The 19,336-nt window shown below is 35.0% G+C and overlaps 1 protein-coding gene across 1 annotated transcript; it reads right to left on the bottom strand.

Moving 5' to 3' along the window:
- Positions 1 to 8,833: 8,833 nt before the first annotated feature.
- On the bottom strand, positions 8,834 to 18,559 carry LOC132045667 (WAT1-related protein At1g25270-like). Its single transcript, XM_059436240.1, has 7 exons — positions 18,135 to 18,559; positions 15,889 to 15,947; positions 15,193 to 15,309; positions 13,464 to 13,710; positions 10,639 to 10,797; positions 10,289 to 10,440; positions 8,834 to 9,229 (listed from the first exon to the last, which is right to left on the bottom strand). Exons 1-7 carry the CDS (start codon positions 18,330 to 18,332, stop codon positions 8,971 to 8,973), a joined length of 1,191 nt encoding a protein of 396 aa, XP_059292223.1. The 5' UTR covers positions 18,333 to 18,559; the 3' UTR covers positions 8,834 to 8,970.
- Positions 18,560 to 19,336: the final 777 nt, after the last annotated feature.

Raw genomic sequence — 19,336 nt, 5'->3', positions numbered from 1 at the left:
AAGTCCACCTCCCAAAGGGTCCACACTTGAAAGATTGCCTTGTCAAATATTGTTAATGCTGATTCCTCTAGCCGTAAGGGTAAACAGATGCTTCTACTTCCCCGGCAGAAATTGGTTCCAGAGTATGAACTCGACGTTGGCTTATGGAAGCATAGAGCAAAGCTCAGTAGGCTAGGCTTATGGAAGCATGGAGCAAAGCTCAGTAGGTTGTTCACCCTATAGTTATTTTTATCGATGATGATGATGGTGAGCAGCCACGAGTTGGTGATCTCTAAGATCCATTGCCTGACGGTTCCAAAGAAAGTATCCCGGGAACCGAAGGATTCTCCTACCGAAGTATGCCCAGGAAGCCCTGCTACCCCTATTTGCGAACCATTGCAGAGGAGCTTTATTCCACCGGTTGAAGCTGGAACTTCGGGCTCATCTCTATGTCCTAAATCTCCGGCTGCTAGCTTGGTATCTTCACTGGCACACCTGGCCAATCTATTCCTTCAAGTAACTATTCTACCTTCCTAGTGAATTTCTTCGCAAGTTCCCCCCCCCCCCCCCCCCAAGTTGACCCTTTTATTATCCCTCTTTCAGGGTCCCGTGGCTGCTACCTTCATTTTTGAACTTACATGATCCATTGCTCCCTCCTGTAGCGAGGTCAAGCTCTAGGAAGATAACGACCGTCTGAGGGTTGAAGTAGAGAGGATCCAGGCTGAAACTCGAGACTCTAATTATCTCCAGGCCTCCATGAAAATGCCCTTGGATGACGCGGCTAATTCACTAAGGGATCGGGAGAATTCTCTTTAGATTCTAACTTCCTTGTATGTAGGTCTTCAGAATAAAGCTGCTAGGCTTGAGGATTATTTTTAACAACATCCAGGGCCAACTTTTCTGTGTTGAGGTTTCCCGGGATAGCCTTCGAGCTCGATGCCAAAAATTATGACTTCGTCGTGATCTTGCCATTCTCGAAACCCAGAGGGATATGCTAAAAGAGGCAAGTTCTCCTAATTTTGATCATCCTATGCCACTGCTTGAAGAGAAAATTTACTAGGAGGTTTTACAGAGATGGCTATTGAGGACACCCAGGATCTCGAAGGCTACAGACCAGGGAGTGAAGACTCCAAGTCACCACTTGCTGCTGGAGCTACTCCGGAAATTTAACCCTTGTACTTGCTCTAAATTTTCAAAATAGGATCTTTGTTTTATTTCAAACAATTGTTAGCTTTTAATGGAACACCTCCAAGTTCTGCTTTTAAGCCCAAGAGGACCATAGGACTAGACATACCAGTCCTTTCTGCGAGTTTGTAGTGTGGCTTGGTCAATTTTTACAATCTCCGAGCGCATTTCTATCTTTCAATAACATAACTTGTTTTCGGCTGCATCAATCATGTGTTGACTCTATTTTTTGGTATAATCATCTCCTTCCTCTTCCATTTATTTACCCTAGCTACTTCTATTGCTCAGGCATTTCCCGTACCTACCTCAATGGAATATGAAGGCGAAGATGCTGGGCAGCAGTCAAAGAAGAGAACGTTTAAGAAATTGAATTTCTTGATGCTCTTCTTGACATGTCTACTAATGGACTTGCCAAGTTGCTCCATGCTCAACCTCGCAGAAGATTCCATAGGGGTTTGAAGAAGAAACCCGTAGGTTAATTCTATCATAACCACATAGGAAGAGTTTTTATGATTAATGTAATTTTGATGAGAACAGTGGATGCTCTGAATGGTGATTAGTTTGAGACTAGTAATTTGTTGATGCATTGTAACCCTTTCCGTTCTTGCACTTATCTTGAGCCTTTATCGTACCTTTTAATCTTTCAACGTGTATTCCCAACTTCTAATTTAATAAACAAGACTTTTCTGAATTAATCTACTTCCTTATCACACCTCTTTTTTTTTTTTTTTTTGTTTCTTATAACTCCGGTAACTATTTCTTATTTTATTGTAAGACAAAGTAAAGATACGAAAATAATCAAGATTTACCCGGACGCACTACTTCTGAGGACAAGTCAATTCTTTTACCTTCTGTTCACCCGGATTCCTTTCTTCCCAAAGGCAAGTGAACTCTTCCATATTTACTCCAAAAATGACATATATGTGCGACTCCATGTACACTTTTACTGCACTCGGGTGGATAATCTTCGCGTTTTTTGTTTTACTCGGATTATCTTACTATCATCCGGACTAAATGCTTCCAAATGGATAATAATTTTCTCGGGTTTAAATACCTCTATACTTAACTTTCTTGGGTTTAAATATCTCTAAATTTGATCTTCTTGGATTTAAATACCACTGAATTTGATTTTCTTGGGTTTAAATACCACTGAAGTTGATCTTCTTGGGTTTAAATACCGCTGAATTTGATTTTCTTGGGTTTAAATACCTCTGAATTTGATTTTCTTGGGTTTAAATACCTCTAAATTTGATTTATTGTTCGGGAATGATACTTCTAACTCAATTTTCTTTTCATCAATAAGGCCTTATAATTATGCTAATGAATTAGACGTCTTTAATTCATTTGGGGATTATTTGCTTCAAAGATAAGCTTATAATCTGTGTATAACTCAAGTATGGGCAACTCTCAATCAAAGTTTTTCTTGAAGAGAGAAAAGTCTATTTGACTGATACAATTCTCTTTCTGCTGTAAATCAAACTTTAGGAAATAAATCCAAAAAATATTGCACAACCTTTTGACTAACTAGCTGATAGGTTGGTTAACCGTCCCCAATTTTTACAATACTTAAGTTTAATAAAGTTGTTCCAGCTTTTGGATTTGAAAATTTTAACTCCATCTTTCTTCCGCCAGTCCTTAGTTCCTTGCCGCGACTAATCTTCTCGAAATCTTTTTTGGATCATTCCTGACTTCTTGCTACCTATGGTGACTAATCAATTTGACTTACTATCCAAAATAACACGTTTGTTGCTAGCTCATTAAAAACCCTGCCGGAAAAACCCTTTCTTTGTTTTGAGGGATAAAAATCGGACGATGGGAAAAAGAGTGCAACACATGTTTTCTAAATCCTCTGGATAATTTTGCAATCTTCCCGTGCTTCCAAACTCATTCTTTGTTCAAAACCGCTTTACTTTTTTTCCTGCAATAAATGTTGTAACTTTCTTAGAAAAAGTATTTAAAGAATTAAAACTTACCTTGAATGATTTTATTGCGACAATTTGGTGTGAAATTCTTCCCTGTAACCATATCTGGTTAAACAGTTCTTTGCTCATTCCTTTTGCTCACTTCTTCCATCTATCGGTTATTCTTCCATATTCCCTGCAGGTTTTTTTTTTTTTTGAAAAAATAAATCTGCCTTGACTATGTCACCACCAGACATCCCATTCGTCGAAACTTTTCGCCGGGGCGTGTTCCACTCCCTCCGGCGTTTGAAATTCTAACCGTCTGAGTGAAGCTGCGATCACGGAGCTTGTATCTTGAATCCAAGGTCTCCCCAACACAACCTTAAAATCTATGGCTCCCTTTATTATTTTAAATTTGTATTCCTTTCACTGCACTTCTTGGAACGACTGAAACTCCGGAAACTACACAATTATTAATCAAAGCATAAATCACCAAATCATTGGAACAGGGTGAAATTTCTTCCACACTTCTATTGCCAATTAACAACACTTTTGTCCGCTCATGTTCTAGAATTTTTCGTCTGCAAACTCCTTTCACCTCGTTCTTTCTAACCGGGGAATTGTCCGGGCTCGTCAATTATCACGTTGATAACATGGCATGGTTCACTATGAAGCTCTTGCCTGACTAAATCCCTATTTATTTCATAGTTATCTTTGACTCTGTCCCTCAAGAATTCTCTTAAGTTACCGTCCTTTAATAATCGTGCTACCTCGTCCCTGAGGTGACGATGATTAGCAGTTCGATGACCATAGGTTCCATGAAAATCATAAAATACGCTTATATCCCTTTGACTAGCATCTAATCTCATTGGTCTGGGTCGTTTCACGCCATCGATCTTATTTATTACCGCGACTAATTCCACTAAATCAATGTTGAAATTGTATTTTGACAACCTTGTATTTTCAATATTGCTTATAATCGAATCAATTGTTGTTGACTTAGACTGCAGTCCTCGTCTACTTTGATTAGAATCGACTTTTCTATTAGGATTCGATCTCTCATACTTATTGTTTTGGCTCTGCTCTGGTCTTGAACAAGACTTTTCCTGTTGACCGTATGGTTAATATCTTTCTTTTCCAAATCTTTAAGCATAATCAACATTCCTTCTTGACCTGTCATGGTTCCGACTCCAACCAGTTGATCCAGTCGGTAATCTGAATTGGTCATCTTCCACTCGGATTTTTGATTCATACCTATTATGAACATCTGCCCAAGTTGTAGCAGGAAATTCTAATAGGCTTTCTTTCATTTTTAACGAGGCACTTGAACTTTTAGGGTTTAACACCTTGGTAAATGCCTTTGCTGCCTATTCATCCGGGATAGCCGGCAACATCATCTGTTTCTTTTGGAACCTTATAACAAACTCATGAAGCAACTCAGCATTGCCTTGGGCAATCTTGAAGATATCTGCTTTCCTTGCTAACACCTTCTTTGCTCCAACATGTGCTTTGATAAAAGCATTCATAAGCATTTTTAAAGAATGAATCGAATACTTCGGAAGCAATGAATACATGTAACGACCCGTTTAGTTGTTATAGTCTTTTCGATACTTTTGACCATTCCCCGAGCTTGTTTAGCTCACATTTGACCCGATGGGAAAGTTGACTCGCTTCCCAAGGTTTTTGGATATGATTTGGGTGACTTTTTGGCAAATCTGGGCTTAAAGAGAAAAAGAATTGACTCAAGTTGACTTTTGGGTAAATAGATATTTTTCGGGAATCTGTCGATTCTGAAAGGTCCAGATAGTCTTTTAGAACGCGGATGTATATTTTGTTCTGTTTTTGATGCGCTCGGGTACATTTTGGTACTTAGGTTAGGAAGTTGGTTTTGAAGTATCAGGGGTTAACTCGGTCAACGAGACCTCCATTGGGAATTCCGACGCCACGAGTACGATCGTAGCATGTTTTTATATGTGTCGGCATATATGGTATGTGAGCAGATGACCTCGGGTGATAGTCACGATTTCAGGTTGAGATTGTGAAACTTGGGGATTTTTCTGGTGTTTGGTGTCCGCTGTAGCGGCACCAGAACCGCAATGGCGGCACCGTTACAGCGGTGGCCATGCCGCAAAAGTGGCCTAGTGTTTTTTTGGTTGACCACCGCAACAGTCTGAGGGGGTGCTTTAGCGGAACTGCCGCAGCGGTCTCGTGGTTGCAAAAGCGGTATCGGGCAGATAGATTCATTAAGTAAGTGTTAAAAGCTCTAAGTTCCTCATTCATTACTATACCAAAAAACTGAGTTATTGGGAGCATTTCAAGGCAATTCTTGGGGGAAATTCATTGTGGTAACTCCCTTTACTTTCCTTTTCATTCCATGATTACTTTATCACCTACAAAAAACAGAGTGAACACATGACCATCCGGAAACAAGTTATGTCGTTGAAAGATAGAAATACGCCTGTGATCGTGAAAATAGACCTAGCCACATTACAAACCAGCAAAAAGGACCGGTATGACCGGTTCCATGGTCCGTTTGGGCTTAAAAGCAGAACTCGAAGAAGTTCCATTAAAAGCTAACAATTGTTTGAAATACAAAAAGGAAGGGAAAATAATAATAAAATATCCGGAGTAGCTCTAGTAGGAGGTGGTGACCTAGAGTCTTCACTCCTCAGTCTGTTCCCTTATGGATCCTGGATGTCTTGGAGAGCCATCTTCACAGCCTCCGAGTCAATTTTCGCTTCAATCAACGACGTAGGAAGATCAAAATCAGGAGCGCTTGCGTCTTCGAGCGTATCCCTCCAAATTTCTAGAAAGACTATATCACGACGAAGTCGTAACTTTTTACATTGGACTTCAAGGTGATCTCGAGAAGCCTCAACATCGAAAAGCTAGCCTCGGATGTTGTTCAAATCATCCTCGAGCCTGGCAGCTTTATTCTGAAGACCTACATACGAAGAAGTCAGAATCAGAAGAGAATTCTCCTAGTCCCTTAGTGAATTAGCCGCATCATCCAAGCGCATTCTCAGGGAGGGCTAGAGAGAATTAGACTCTCGAATTTCAGCCTGGAGCCTCTCTACTTCAACCCTCAGATGATCACTATCTTCCTGGAGCTTGACCTCGCCACAGGAGGGAGCAATGGATATTGCAAGTTCAAAAATGTAGGTAGCAGCCACGACCCTGAAAGAGGGATAATAAAAGGGCCAACCGGGGGGGCTTGTGAAGAAACTCACTAGGAAGGCAGAATAGATACCTGAAGGAACAGATTGGCTAGGTGTGCCAGTGAAGATTCCAAGCTGGCAACCGGAGGTTTGGGACATGGAGATGAGCCCGAAGTTCCAGCTTCAACCGATGGAATGAAGCTTCTCTGCGATGGTTCGCAAATAGGGGTAGCAGGGCTTCCTGGGCATACTTCGGCAGGAGAATCCTTGGGTCCTGGATGCTTTATTGGAACCATCAAGTAATGGATCTTGGAGATCACCAACTCATGGCTGCTCACCATCATCATCATTGATAAAAACGATTCCGAGGTGAACGCCCTGTTGTGCTTTGCTCCATGCTTCCATAAGCCGACATCGAGTTCGTACTCTAGAACTAATTCCTGTCGGGGAAATAGAAGCCTCTTTTGGTTTACACTTATGGCTGGAGGAAACAACATTAACAATATTTAACAAGGCAATCTTTCGAGTGTGGACCCTCCAGAAGTTGGACTTTCTCGCAGAAAGGCTTGAAAAAAAAGGGAGAAAAGAAGAAATAAGAAGTCGTGTGAAACTGACAAAGTTGAGTTTGTCTCACCATGGTTTTTTCCTCTCTACCTATCGAAGGTCATACTTCTCCAAGATCGAGTCATATTGGGAGTAGCACGCAACAGTGCAACAACCCATTCGAAAATCTCGACTTTTCTAGCTCAACAGGAATCTCTGGAAAAGTAATAAAATACCGAAAAAGGGGTAAGTGAAATGAGGCATGATGTAATCATAAAAATAAAAAAAAAGCAGAAAAAAGGAAAATTCCATGAAAAGGATTACGAGTAATGTTCCATGCCTCCGGAAATGGCTCATACAAGGTACAATGAAGCTGGCTGGTCCGAATCATCACGAAACTATGAAGCCACCCCTGGTTAAAATCATCCTCCGGATTAACCAGGCTTTGTTTTCCACAAGGATATATATAAGTGTACTAACCTTCCTCGGAAAACCTGAGAGTGTTCAAGTGCATCAAGTGATCAAGGGAGAATGCAACTCCGGCTTGGTCGGCCAGAAGTTGAATGTAGTAGAGCAGGCGCCAAATTTGAGGGGCAACTTGACCGATACAAACCCGGTATCAGCGACAGAAGTCTTCAATGATCTTGTGAACTGGGAGCTTGAAACCTATCGTAAAAGTATTGGTGTATACCATGGAGAAACCCTCAAAGTGATGGTTCATCATGGCTTCAGAAATAACGGCAGCAATTTCAACTTCAGGTTTGAAGTTGTAGTCCTCTCGAACCATGGGAATAGTGTTAGCAGTTATGAAGGGATCAATTTCTTCAACGGATTGATAATGGTCAACTGCGCTAAAATCTTCATGATACTTGAATCCAACAGGGAGGATATCAGTGGCAAGAGAATTAAGGTCGATTTATGGACTTGTTGGTGAGATTGGGGCTTTTCCAGAACGATGTTCTGGAGATGAAGTAGCACTATGAGAAGAGCGATTAGAGGATGAGGAAGCAAACATGTTAGAAATTTTGCAAAAGTGGAAAAGATGAAGACAAGGACAAGGAAGGTTTCAAGAGAAGTTCTTTCTCGTTTAAGGAAAGAAAAGATTTGGTTGAATTTAGGCTTGATCTATTGCCTTATTTATACTTAACTAAGATGAAACGTTTGGTATTCAAAAGGACACAATTTTCTAGGAACGACAACTTTATGTCAATCATTGTGATTGAAAGGTTGCAATCGCTTCACAGTAGAGGCATTGAATTCGGATTTGACGGTTGCCTTTTTGAATGAAAGGTTGGGACGATTCGCCGCCATTAAGTAGAGATAGGTCCGATGACGTTTCAAGTCCACTCCCCGATGTAACTTCTCTCGAACGGAGAGTGTGGGGACTATCTGTATACATGGCAGGATATAGCTCAACACGTGGAATGATGGGAGAGGAACACGTGGCAGTTGGGGGGGGGGTGGGGTGGTGAAACGTTGCTTAGTCGTTTCATTTTAGTCGAAATTAGAGGCCCCGTTTAAACCCGGAGCAAACCTTCCGAGGGAGTTGTCTCGGGTCATTAATGGAAGATTAATGTTATATGACCGATCCAGATTCGAAGCAAACGTTACAATTTATAATTAAAGCAGCATTTATTGTCTATTATTACTTATTATTAGAACTAAGTCACAACTTAAGTGCTGAGGAGTTTGTACTATAAAAGGAGCCTAAAAGCCTCTGGAAAGGGACATCGAATCACAATTACTTACTCGCATTCATATAATTTAGTCCTTTACAATTAGCTTATTTAGTCATTCTTTTGTACTGGATTAATATTTATTCTTCAAGGCCAGAATGTATAATTATTCCACCGGAGGAAAACCTATCAGAGGATTCACTCCAAGGATCAATAAAGCCCAGGCGTAATTATTTCATTACCGCTTTATAATTTCATGCTGATTTATTCATTTGATTTCTCTAGTTGTTATCGGCTTTTATTCATTATTTATAACAAATCAATTCATGTATCCTTTAAAATATAAAAAAATTCAAATGTTCTCTTTTTAGGGTAAACAATAATAACTCGATATCAACTGAAGAAAGCAAACTAAATAAAAAGCATAAAGGAGGACAGTGCAAAGACCTTAATTAATTTGCAACTATTATCCTTACACTGATGACCTATATAACTTAAACTCTCATCATAAATCTATTGAGAGAACTTCTAAACCTTTGAATCAAGATTAATAGATTCCTTCTCCTTTAGAACTTGTTGGTTGGATAGTTCTTCCATTTCATTCATAGGATGGAAATTTGGAGCAATTCCAATGACATTGCTACAATTAGGAGTAATTATATGATCTTCTGGATCGGATCCTTCATAGTTCATCGAAGGTGTCAATTTGGAAGTCCTGATGATTTCTTGGTTCTTCCCCCACAACACCGTATACAATCCACATACTATTATCGCTGCTCCTAGCACACTAATATTCCAAAAATAAATAAAGTTACATTCATAAACAAAATAAAATTACTACATTTAGTAAAGGAAACTTATTTAAAGGCAATTACTCTTCACAATTGATTTTAAGTTCAATGGTACGCGGGAAAAGAAAACCGAATTTTACATTGCTCTATTTAGAAACTACTGGACTGATAAATTCTCATATTTTACATCCTTGGGAATTATCAGGACACAGATAGATTACACTTTAGTAAAGAAACAATACAGCATCTATGTATCAGTCGTTTTGAGAATATATATAGTCAAAGCGGCTCTTAAGAAACAAAGCTTGTCACATGGGACATTGGTGATGTTTATTGTAATATCTAAAAGACTAACAATATAAACAACTAGGCAAGGAGCTATAAACTATTACGACGATTGGAAAAGCAGAGTGATTTCTTCCTAGATATGCAAAGTACCCTAAGATTAGATATATTTAATTTGTTCCTTTTTGGTGTCATTGATTAGTTTAGAAGTTCTACCTTTAGACATATATTTGTAGGCAATTAATGTCCAAATATTCAAATATTTCATGTTTGGCTCGTTCTTAGTTAACTTAAGCTAAGAGTTTAGTGTATCATAATGACTTATATAATGTCCTAGCTGTTATGATAAACCTTACATTGCAACTACAGAGGTTTTTGCATATGAAACACCATCCTGAGTTTAAATACATAAACCGACCATATAAAGAACTTCTACACTATAAGTCACCGAAAAGATACTTGATAATACGACAATGTGAATTTCTTTTAGGCCATCGGTATATATAAGTTAAACTCAGCCTATAATATCATTTGATCCATCTCATTCAATCAACTGATTAATGTCTTCTTTAAACAAGAGTTAATTAACTAGAACAAGATATAAATGTGTAACCTAAATAGCTTCCAACAATAGCGTTGAGCTATAATACTGCTTATCTAGTTTATGAAGTATGAGATTTGCTGCACGCTGGACGTGAACATTTAACTGTTGCGCTACAGAACATTAAAAAACATTAAGATAAAATAAGTAAATAATGGAAAAGAATTACCTTCCCAGGTGTAATTTCTCGTTGAGAAATAAAGAACCGGCAATGGCAACACATACAAGCATTAAAGGGGTGAAAATAGACACGAACAATGGACCTCTCATTCTTACACAAAACATCAAGCAGATGATTGCCATTCCAGAAGCCACTACCCCCTACAAAAACAACACACATTTATCTAAAGTAATATAAAGTCAAACCCTCTATAACAACAATATATTTTAATTTTGTTCCAAAGAAAATTAGGCCATTATAGTAAAATATTGTCATAGAAAATGGATATTATAGAGAGGTCTGTATTCCGTAATAAAAAATAAAAACTAATTAAATATTGTAATGGAAATATAACATACCGCGTAAGTTACTATAAGTAGTCTAAGGTTCCATCCTAATTTCCATTGATTCCAATCTCTTTCAGTAGAAAGGGCAAAAACTCCAGCTTGAAGTGCTCCCATAATGGAGATTAAGGCAGTGCTAGAAAAGTGACAAGGGTACAACTTACTCATCTTGGCCTAAACATTGTAAATTAGCCAACAACAAAAAGAAATCAGTTAGCACAATTTTCATCAATTTTTACTTTTGTTTTTCGTTTCCATCTGGTTAATTTCCCTTTAATGTAAACTGTAAAACATTTTTCTTCTCAGGTTCAATATTTGATACTAATTTTCCAAGCCTTCTCATAAAATTACATATGCAGTATGTTTAATTGACAAAATGGTGCATTGTTGAAGGTGGCAGAGCATAATAATTCAAGAAGTGATGTGATATTTTTAAACGAGAAATCGTGATTATGGTACTATGTTTAAAGGGATTGGATACACTAACTAGGTAAATCGTTTCTTCACTTTTATGTTTTCAAATTTTTTGCACAGTGCACAAATAATAGTGTGCAAAATCTATATCTATATCTATATATAATATAAAGTTAGGTATAGACAAGGTGATGTGACACCTCTCTATGACCACCATTTGCATTTATCTTTTTTCTCCTTTTTTTGACATTTTTTCCATTTTTTTGTTGCAATTTTTTATTCATTTCTGCTCCTAATCTATGAATTAATTAAATGCCTCATACAATAAATGTAGCACTAAAGACCAAATAATTTTTGCATTAGCGTGAATCAGCCCACAATCACTGGTGCTCTTTAGGTTTGAAACGTTTCTTTCACAACAAATTCATAAAGCTATAAACTAACCCATAAATGGGTACCTTAAATTTTTCAGTTTTTTTTTTTATAAGCTTTGATTACATATCATTAATGTTTTCTTCAAAATATCCTTATCAAAATTTGATAAGTATTGCTACTATCCTATCATCGATTTGTCCTCTTTTTTTACGCCAGGTGAGTAAGTACTTTTGGACTCTCTTTTCCTGTATTTTTCTTTTTGAAAAGTTCCTGTATTCTTTTTTATTTCTATTCTATTATATTGTTATTTGTTAGACATGGCTATGTTTTTTAGCATATTAAAAATAGTTGAGTAATGGGTTTATATATGGATGTCATATTTCCCTATTTTATTTTTTTGGTGATTTTATGATACTATTGTTTTTGGTGGATTATTGTGATATCGATTTGTGTAACTCACTTCTTCTTCCTATTTAGATTTCTAATGGATATGAACTTTATCGAAAGCAAGTTTTGATTTATTCAGGTACTAAAAAATTTTATATCAATTTTTTTTTTTAAAAATAATTTGTACTTCTCATTTCTCAATTCCGTATTGTTATAAATAGAGTAAATATGCTTTTATTGCTTACATCTTTTCAATAAAAAGAAATTAATAAATGATAAATTTCTCAATCGTCAAAAGAATTCTTAATGAAATTGAAGCTTGAAAATTCCATTCTATTTTGAATTCTCTCTCCTTTTTCAACGATATCGTATGTTAATTTATAGGAAAATGCTTTAAAAGAAAAAGCAATTTTTTTATTTATTTATGAAATTTTAGTATAGTTTTAATGATTTTGAGGATGGAAAAGAGTGGCTTTAGAGTGGAGTTGTTGTTTATAAAGAATATGATGTTCCAGTGAAAGAAGAAGATGAAAAGGTAACTAGTCTTTCCTAAAATGAATGAGCGAGGAAGCAAGAAAGAAAGAAGAAGAGAAAAGAAAAAGGGAAAAGAAAGGTAAAACGAATGAAAAAGATAAGGTAAAAATTAATCAAAGAGATTTCGTTTGTGTTTCTTCCCTTTTATTATTTCTGTAATAGACGTTGTTGTTGATACATTTTCCTTTTCAAAGAATTTTAAAAAGGACAAAGAAGTAAAATGTAACAATTGAAAGGTAGTGAAGAGAAGTTAGAAAGTTAAATGCTAATATATTAGATATGAACAAAGAAAATCTATGTTTAAAATTTATTCGTATATCGACATTAAGAGATTAAAATCCGTAAAATAAAATGGACAATGAAAACTATGTTTAAACTATGTCCACCTTTATAGTTTATATTATTATATCGAATTTGAGTATTTCTAGAAGATTAAAACCATGAATTGTTAAAATATTAGAGAAAAGGAATAAAACTAAGTGACAATAATAAAATGCTTTCGAACATAAAATCTAATCCATTTGAATTTGAGACTAAAAAAGATTTTAAAAGTTAAATTATTCAATATTAAAAAAAAATTCATAAATTCAATAAATTACGCGAAGCGCAAACCAATTCACTAGTTTAATATTAAAAGCTAAGGAAAATACAATAGACACTAATTAAACTAGCTATTGAAAAAACCGTTAAAATCTTTATGTAATCCCACTTGTTTTATGGTTTTAGTTTCAAAATATTTTGTTTTGTCAAAGAGAAGTAAAGCAACTCTTCCTCCATCCCATTTTTTTTTATCCTTCATCCCAATTTGTGTGAAGGTATTTTACTGAACACAAAGTTTAAGAGAAATAAGAAGATTTCTGAAATTTGTTGTCTAAATAAGCTATAGAATTTTTTTTGACTATAAATCATCTCATTAAGGATAAAATAAAAAGTTTGAAGTTAAATTGTAACTAAATATATAAAGATGTCATTTTTTTAAAACTAACTAGCAGAGAGAAGAATGTGACAACAATTGAGAAAGATGAAGTACTTCAAATGCCCTAGAATAGTCAATGAGACCTAGCATTATCAATAACTATTCAGAGTGCGTAGCTAATAAAAAATTAAGGACAAGTTTAGATGCATATTACCTGAAAAATGAGGGATAATGCTGTGGAAAAGCAACTACAAATAGCCAAAATAGGACCCAAAATGTGAGCATATGGTTTTTGGTGTTGCTGGGAGGCTGCCATGTGTCCTTTAAAGTCAACTTTGATTGACCAAGTTTGAATTTCCAAGCCTTTGTAAAATGTGAGAAGCATAGCCCCACCTATTCCAATTAATGTTCCCAACACTTTTGCTTGCCCTGCTCTCGTCTTCAAACCCAGCTTCTCCAACCTAATCAAATCAGTCCAAACAGATAAAAGCATTAGTATACCTCACATGACGTTGATAAGAATACCAAAAGACCTTTAAATTTGGCCAGTTTTATTCAAATCCCCTTTAAACAATATTTGGTACTCCCTCTGTCCTAAAAAGATTGTCCTCGTTTCCTTTTTGGTCTGTCCCGAAAAGATTGTCCCCTTTCTATATTTAGAAACAATTTAAGTTTATGAGATGATTTACAGCCACACAAATATCTAAGGCTTGTTTTGGACCACACATTTCAATAGTCTTTATTTATTTCTTAAACTTTGTGCCAAGTCAAAAGAGGACAATCTTTTTGGGACAGAGGGAGTACTAATTACCTCTGTGTATTGATTTTTCTATAAGCGTTACCCCCAAACAATAACTTTTCCTAATTGCCTTCTATACTTGGCTTTTCTATAATTGTTACCTCTTAAGAAAATGAGAAAAGAAGGAAAAATGGTAAGTAGTTGTATTTTAATGGAGAATAGAGAAAATATGTGAAGGAGATAAGGTAATAGCTATTGGAATGACTAAATAAAAAAGGAAATGATATATTTTTTTTTACACGTTACATTAATATGATGTGACTGTTATTTTACACTCTCATGCGCCATACGTCAGTTGAAATCATAGAGAAAATCAAGTACATAGGGGTTATAAGGACCAATTATTATTTGAGGGGGGTAGCAATTATAAAAAAAATAAAAAATAAAAGCCATCTGAAATCACTTGGATTATAGAAAAGCCAAGTACAAGAGGGTAAGTAACGAGGACCAGTTATTATTTGAGGGGGTAACAATTATTAAAAAAAAATCATATACAAGGGAGTAATTAAAATCAGGTATAGATTAAGGGGGATTTGAATAAAACACGTCAAATTTAGGGTATCTAATTAGGTATTCTACCGATGTAAATTTTTCGAGTTCAATACTTAGGTTTCAAATTCAATTCTAGCATGCATTCATTAAACCATGCATCTTTTTCCACTAAAAAAAAACAAAGGCAACCAAAAAGCAATAAGTGTCTTTTTCTCAAAACGGTTAAGATTTTGTCATAGTTATTGCTACAATAGTCTCCCAAAATTATCAGATCGAAATAGTTGTAACTCTGAAAATTTGATGAGTCGATCCACTTACACGTTATATTACCTAAGTTTAGGTTTCAAAAATTAGTTGTCCGACAACATTTGGAAGATTTTTCCTGAAAAAAAAAGTGGAATGTGTTTGAAAAGGTTGTAGTTTTTTGAAGATACGTAATTATAAGTGTTTTACGAGTGAAAAAAGAGGTTTTAGAAATTAAATCAATATTTGGAGTTTTTTTTTTTTTTTCCGAAGACTTCTTGAATCAACTTTGAAATATATGAACCTGAGTTTTTTTTTTTTTTTTTGCAATTTCCTATTCATCAAGCCAATCTCCGCCAATTAAATATACGGAAAAATAAGGTCAAATATAGTGAATTTTGAAAAATACCGAAAGAGTATGGCCACAACGAAAGTGATCCCAGGAATGAGATTAATTACAGCTGTAGCAAAAGTTGCTGAAGTTAGGACTAAACTTGCTGCAAACAAATTTTGTGCCATTGAACCCCTGCATATATAAATAAATAAATAAATAAAAAATCAAAGTTTAAACGAGCCAAATTAGAAATGAATGCAAATGTAGATCATAGTTAGTTAATGGCAGACATCTACTTAATTGAAAGCACTAGTACCAAAACGAGATTACAAGAATATAGTAAATTGCAGTCTACATTAAATTCGTAAAAGTAATTTAGAATCATAATGACATGCTTGGACAAAAACGTTCACGCTTTAAGAAATTTAAATTCGTTTGAAGAATTAACTTTTAATTTTAATATTTCTATTATCAATCTGACTTTTAAGTCACATTTTTAATATTTATCACTTCTACATAATATAGATTTAAAAAAATACAAAATAATTCATTATTCGGTTTCTGTCCATGGAAATAGTATCACGTAAAGTAATAGGAGCAGTATATATATGATTCCTTAAAATGTTACTGGCAAGAGGTTTCAAGAGTCAACAATAGTATTGGATAGTGGAGAAAGAGTCGAAAGCCTAATAATATTCATTTGTTAGTTGTTTTTACACTGTCATTCACATTGCATTTAGTTGATTGAATGAATGAAGTAGTGGAACTTACCCGAAGAGCGCACAAAGAAACGCAAGCAACATTACCATCCATGTCAATTTTGGCCTACTCTTCCTACATATAGGAAAAAACGGCAATAAGAACAATAATGCTTTAATTTGGAAGACTAGTACGAACATTTTACTAACACATTACGAAATTAAGGGTGTGTTTGGTAGGAAGGAAAATGTTTTCTTAGAAAATAAATGATTTTCTTATTTATATTCTGATATTTGATAAGTTAACAATAAGTTATTCTCAAAAGGATTTTTATGTAATATAAAAAAATACCATGGAGGTGGAGGTGGGGGTGAGGGTCGGGATTGGTGGGCCTTGGGGGTGGAGAAGTCATTTGTGGAACTTATTGTTTTTTACTCTGGTTTGGGAAGTGATAAATTGTTTTCCTAAAAATATTTTTAAAAACATTTTAACCGACCAAACATGTGAAAATTGAATAATATCTTACTAAAAATATTTGTGTCCATACCAAACATACCCTGAATAACCAATACAATTTAAATAGAAGAAATTGATCCTATAAAAATCTCTTAATTTTTAAGTTAATGATTTATTCCTATGCCTTAACATCGAAATCTCATATGATAATGACTAGGGGATATATGGACTGGGTTGGTTAACCTTATAAAAATCAAACTAGATCAATTGTTTCGGATTTTTAAATCTATAAACCAAACCAAACCAATAAAAGTCGATTTTTTCAACCTCGGATTTCTTCGGAGTTTTCGGTTTTTTCGATTTTTTTTTTCCAGAAAAGTCTTCATACAAGACATATAACTTTTACTTCAAATATTTCTTTAGTCCTACAATTATTTCTTTAGTCCTAATAAGATACAACTGGCTAATTAAGGCGTTTCTTAAGAAAATAAGATAAAATGTGAGATAGGTGATGACATTATATTAAAATATTCAATAAAAAAGATAGTAAAATCGGCTAAAATAAATATTGCTAATTAATAAGTCATAAAGAAAATGATCTTAATCTAAAAATATTAAGTCATGCTAAAATAACTACGGCTAATAAGTATTAATTCATGGAAAGCAAAAAATAGTATTAAGTTATGTATTTTCACTCTCTAAACCAATTATGCAAAGCTAAAGAATAGATAACCAATAGTATTGTCATTTCTAGTGTTAGAATTGAATTTCTTTTGTTAGCATTAGTGTTAAGTTGGTTTGGTTTGGACTGTATGTGAGATTTACTAACATCTATGGGCTATAAAACCTATTAACATACAAATTCTAAGTGCAAGCTTGAAATAATATGTTAAAAGACAAAAACAATGAAAATATTTAAGAAATATTTATAAATTACACTACATTTAAAAAATTGAATACTTGTAATGTCAGGTTAGTCTAGTTCGGTTTGACCTTTTTTTTAGCTAAAACCAAACCAAACCAATTATGGTCGAGTTTTTTTTTTAAAAAACCAAACCAAGTCAAACCAAACCACGAACCGGGTTTTTTTTTTTCTCGGTTTGGTGCAGTTTGTCAGTTTTTTTTTTTTTTTTACACCCCTAATAATGACCCATATAACTAAAAAAAAAAAAAAACTGGTTAAGGACCATATAATTAACCATGGAACCCTCGACTCATATATTGGGTGGATCACAAACATGTTCGAATGTTATATGAATCTTTATCAGATTTCTATTTTGCATTTAACACTTTATTTTGTGCTTTCTAGTAAGAACTAAATATAGACGAAAATCTTTTTATTCGCGAAAAAACTCTAGAATTTTTTTTTCCCAAATTACTTAAGGGACTAACCCTGCAATTGCTTTGATCCACAAGTCAAATTAATATAAAAAGTATCAGTAATTTTTTCTCAACAAATGACCACTGGCAGGCAGGATACTCTAAGAGAATCTTATGTTTTTAGAGTTATAAAAAACACATCTGATCTATCATTTTATTGCGAGTTTTCACACTCCAACTATCCGTTTTTCTATTTTTCTACATGAATTATGACAATATATGTATTAAAACACACCTCGAACCTAATTAGGTCAACTAACAGCTGTTTCCTTTTCCTCTCTCTTTCTACCTGAACTATCAGCATCTAGATGCGTTTTAATACATATATAAATGGTGATAGTTGAGGTAGGAAAAGGAAATAACTGATAATTTAGATGTAAAACTCATGAAAAAGTGATAACTGACTTGTGGTTCGACCATTATCTATATTTTTCTATATAAATAAAAAAATACCGGTAAAAATATTTAGGAGAAGTAGAGACTTGCCTGTCAAAGTAGAGGGCTAAAGGAACAACAGTAGCGGCAGCAAAGAGGAAACGGTAAGCAATCAAAACCCTCAAACTCATTCCATTATTTGAAGCTAATTTATACAACAAACTCATTCCTGCATTTGCTATTTGAATAAACACCATCATTATTACTGGCTTTAACCCATGCACCTTGTCACATATCTTCCCCATTATTCTTACCCAAAAATTGATAAAGCTAGCATAAAAATAATATATAGGACCTTTTCTAACTATTATTGTTACACATATATAGAAATAGGACTTGTAGTTGAAGTGTATAAAGTGTGAATGGGGGAAATAATAGAGACAAAAGAAGAGAGGATTGCTAGCTGGATTTTGGTTTGGAAGACATAAATAAGGAAGAGAGGAGAGTTAATTGTTGAAAGGAAGAGATGAGATGCCACTTTACGAAAATCCACGTGTGGTGAAGTTGCTAGAGACGTCTTCAGATTTTTGCATGGGAGTAACGATATTAGAGCTTTCAAAGCATCAATTTTACTGCACGTCACCGCCTACGCTTTACTCCACTAACTAGTAACTACTACTTCTCTCAACAAGTCTTGGGCACTAAATTTTTTTCTACATTAATCTCAAACTTCCCTATTTTGTCGAACACCAAAGTTGAATCTATGTTACTGAGATTCTCCAAATATATCGAATGTTTTTTTTTTTTTTTTGGGTCGACAAGCAACCTGCAGCCACTATTCGTCGGATACGCACCGGGTATACTATGCTTCATAGCAAATTATAATTAGAGAGATAAACCGCACTAGGCAAGCCCCATGAGACGAGCTCGACCGAGAAAGCATGCAAGAAATTTTATGTTAGTATTAGTGTTATTGATGGAGAAGTATTGAGAAGAGATTTTGGTAAATATATTTTTTTGGGTGTGATTAAAAAGGCATTTATTCCTAAAAGGTTTAAGTTAAAAGGTGCCTTAAACCTGTCAAATGGGCTGGGCCTTGCCGGGCCGGGCCGTTTAAATGGGGGCCAGGGCGCAGCCCCTACACGGATAGGGGTACCCCGTGGGCTTTTATATTTACTAATAATAATAAAATTAACATTTACATCTAATGATAAATTTACTAAACTTTAAAAAAAAAAAAAAAAAAAAAAAAATTAGTCGTTGTCCAATTAAAGAAGCTACCTGTTGTAAATGCAGTCCAGCTTCCAAC

This window comes from Lycium ferocissimum, unplaced genomic scaffold (genome assembly GCF_029784015.1).
Source record: "Lycium ferocissimum isolate CSIRO_LF1 unplaced genomic scaffold, AGI_CSIRO_Lferr_CH_V1 ctg7592, whole genome shotgun sequence".
Lineage (NCBI taxonomy): Eukaryota > Viridiplantae > Streptophyta > Magnoliopsida > Solanales > Solanaceae > Lycium > Lycium ferocissimum.
The sequence above is the reverse complement of the archived record's forward strand: the minus strand, read 5'-3'. Positions and strand labels throughout refer to the sequence as shown.

Excerpts from the sequence above, each read along its gene's own strand:
- LOC132045667 (XM_059436240.1), bottom strand. The coding sequence starts at position 18,332 with ATGGGGAAGATATGTGACAAGGTGCATGGGTTAAAGCCAGTAATAATG. Across the intron at positions 10,441-10,638 it reads TACTTATAGTAACTTACGCG|GGGGTAGTGGCTTCTGGAAT; the intron begins GTATGTTATATT and ends TTGTTTTTGTAG. Across the intron at positions 9,230-10,288 it reads GAGAAATTACACCTGGGAAG|TGTGCTAGGAGCAGCGATAA; the intron begins GTAATTCTTTTC and ends TTGGAATATTAG.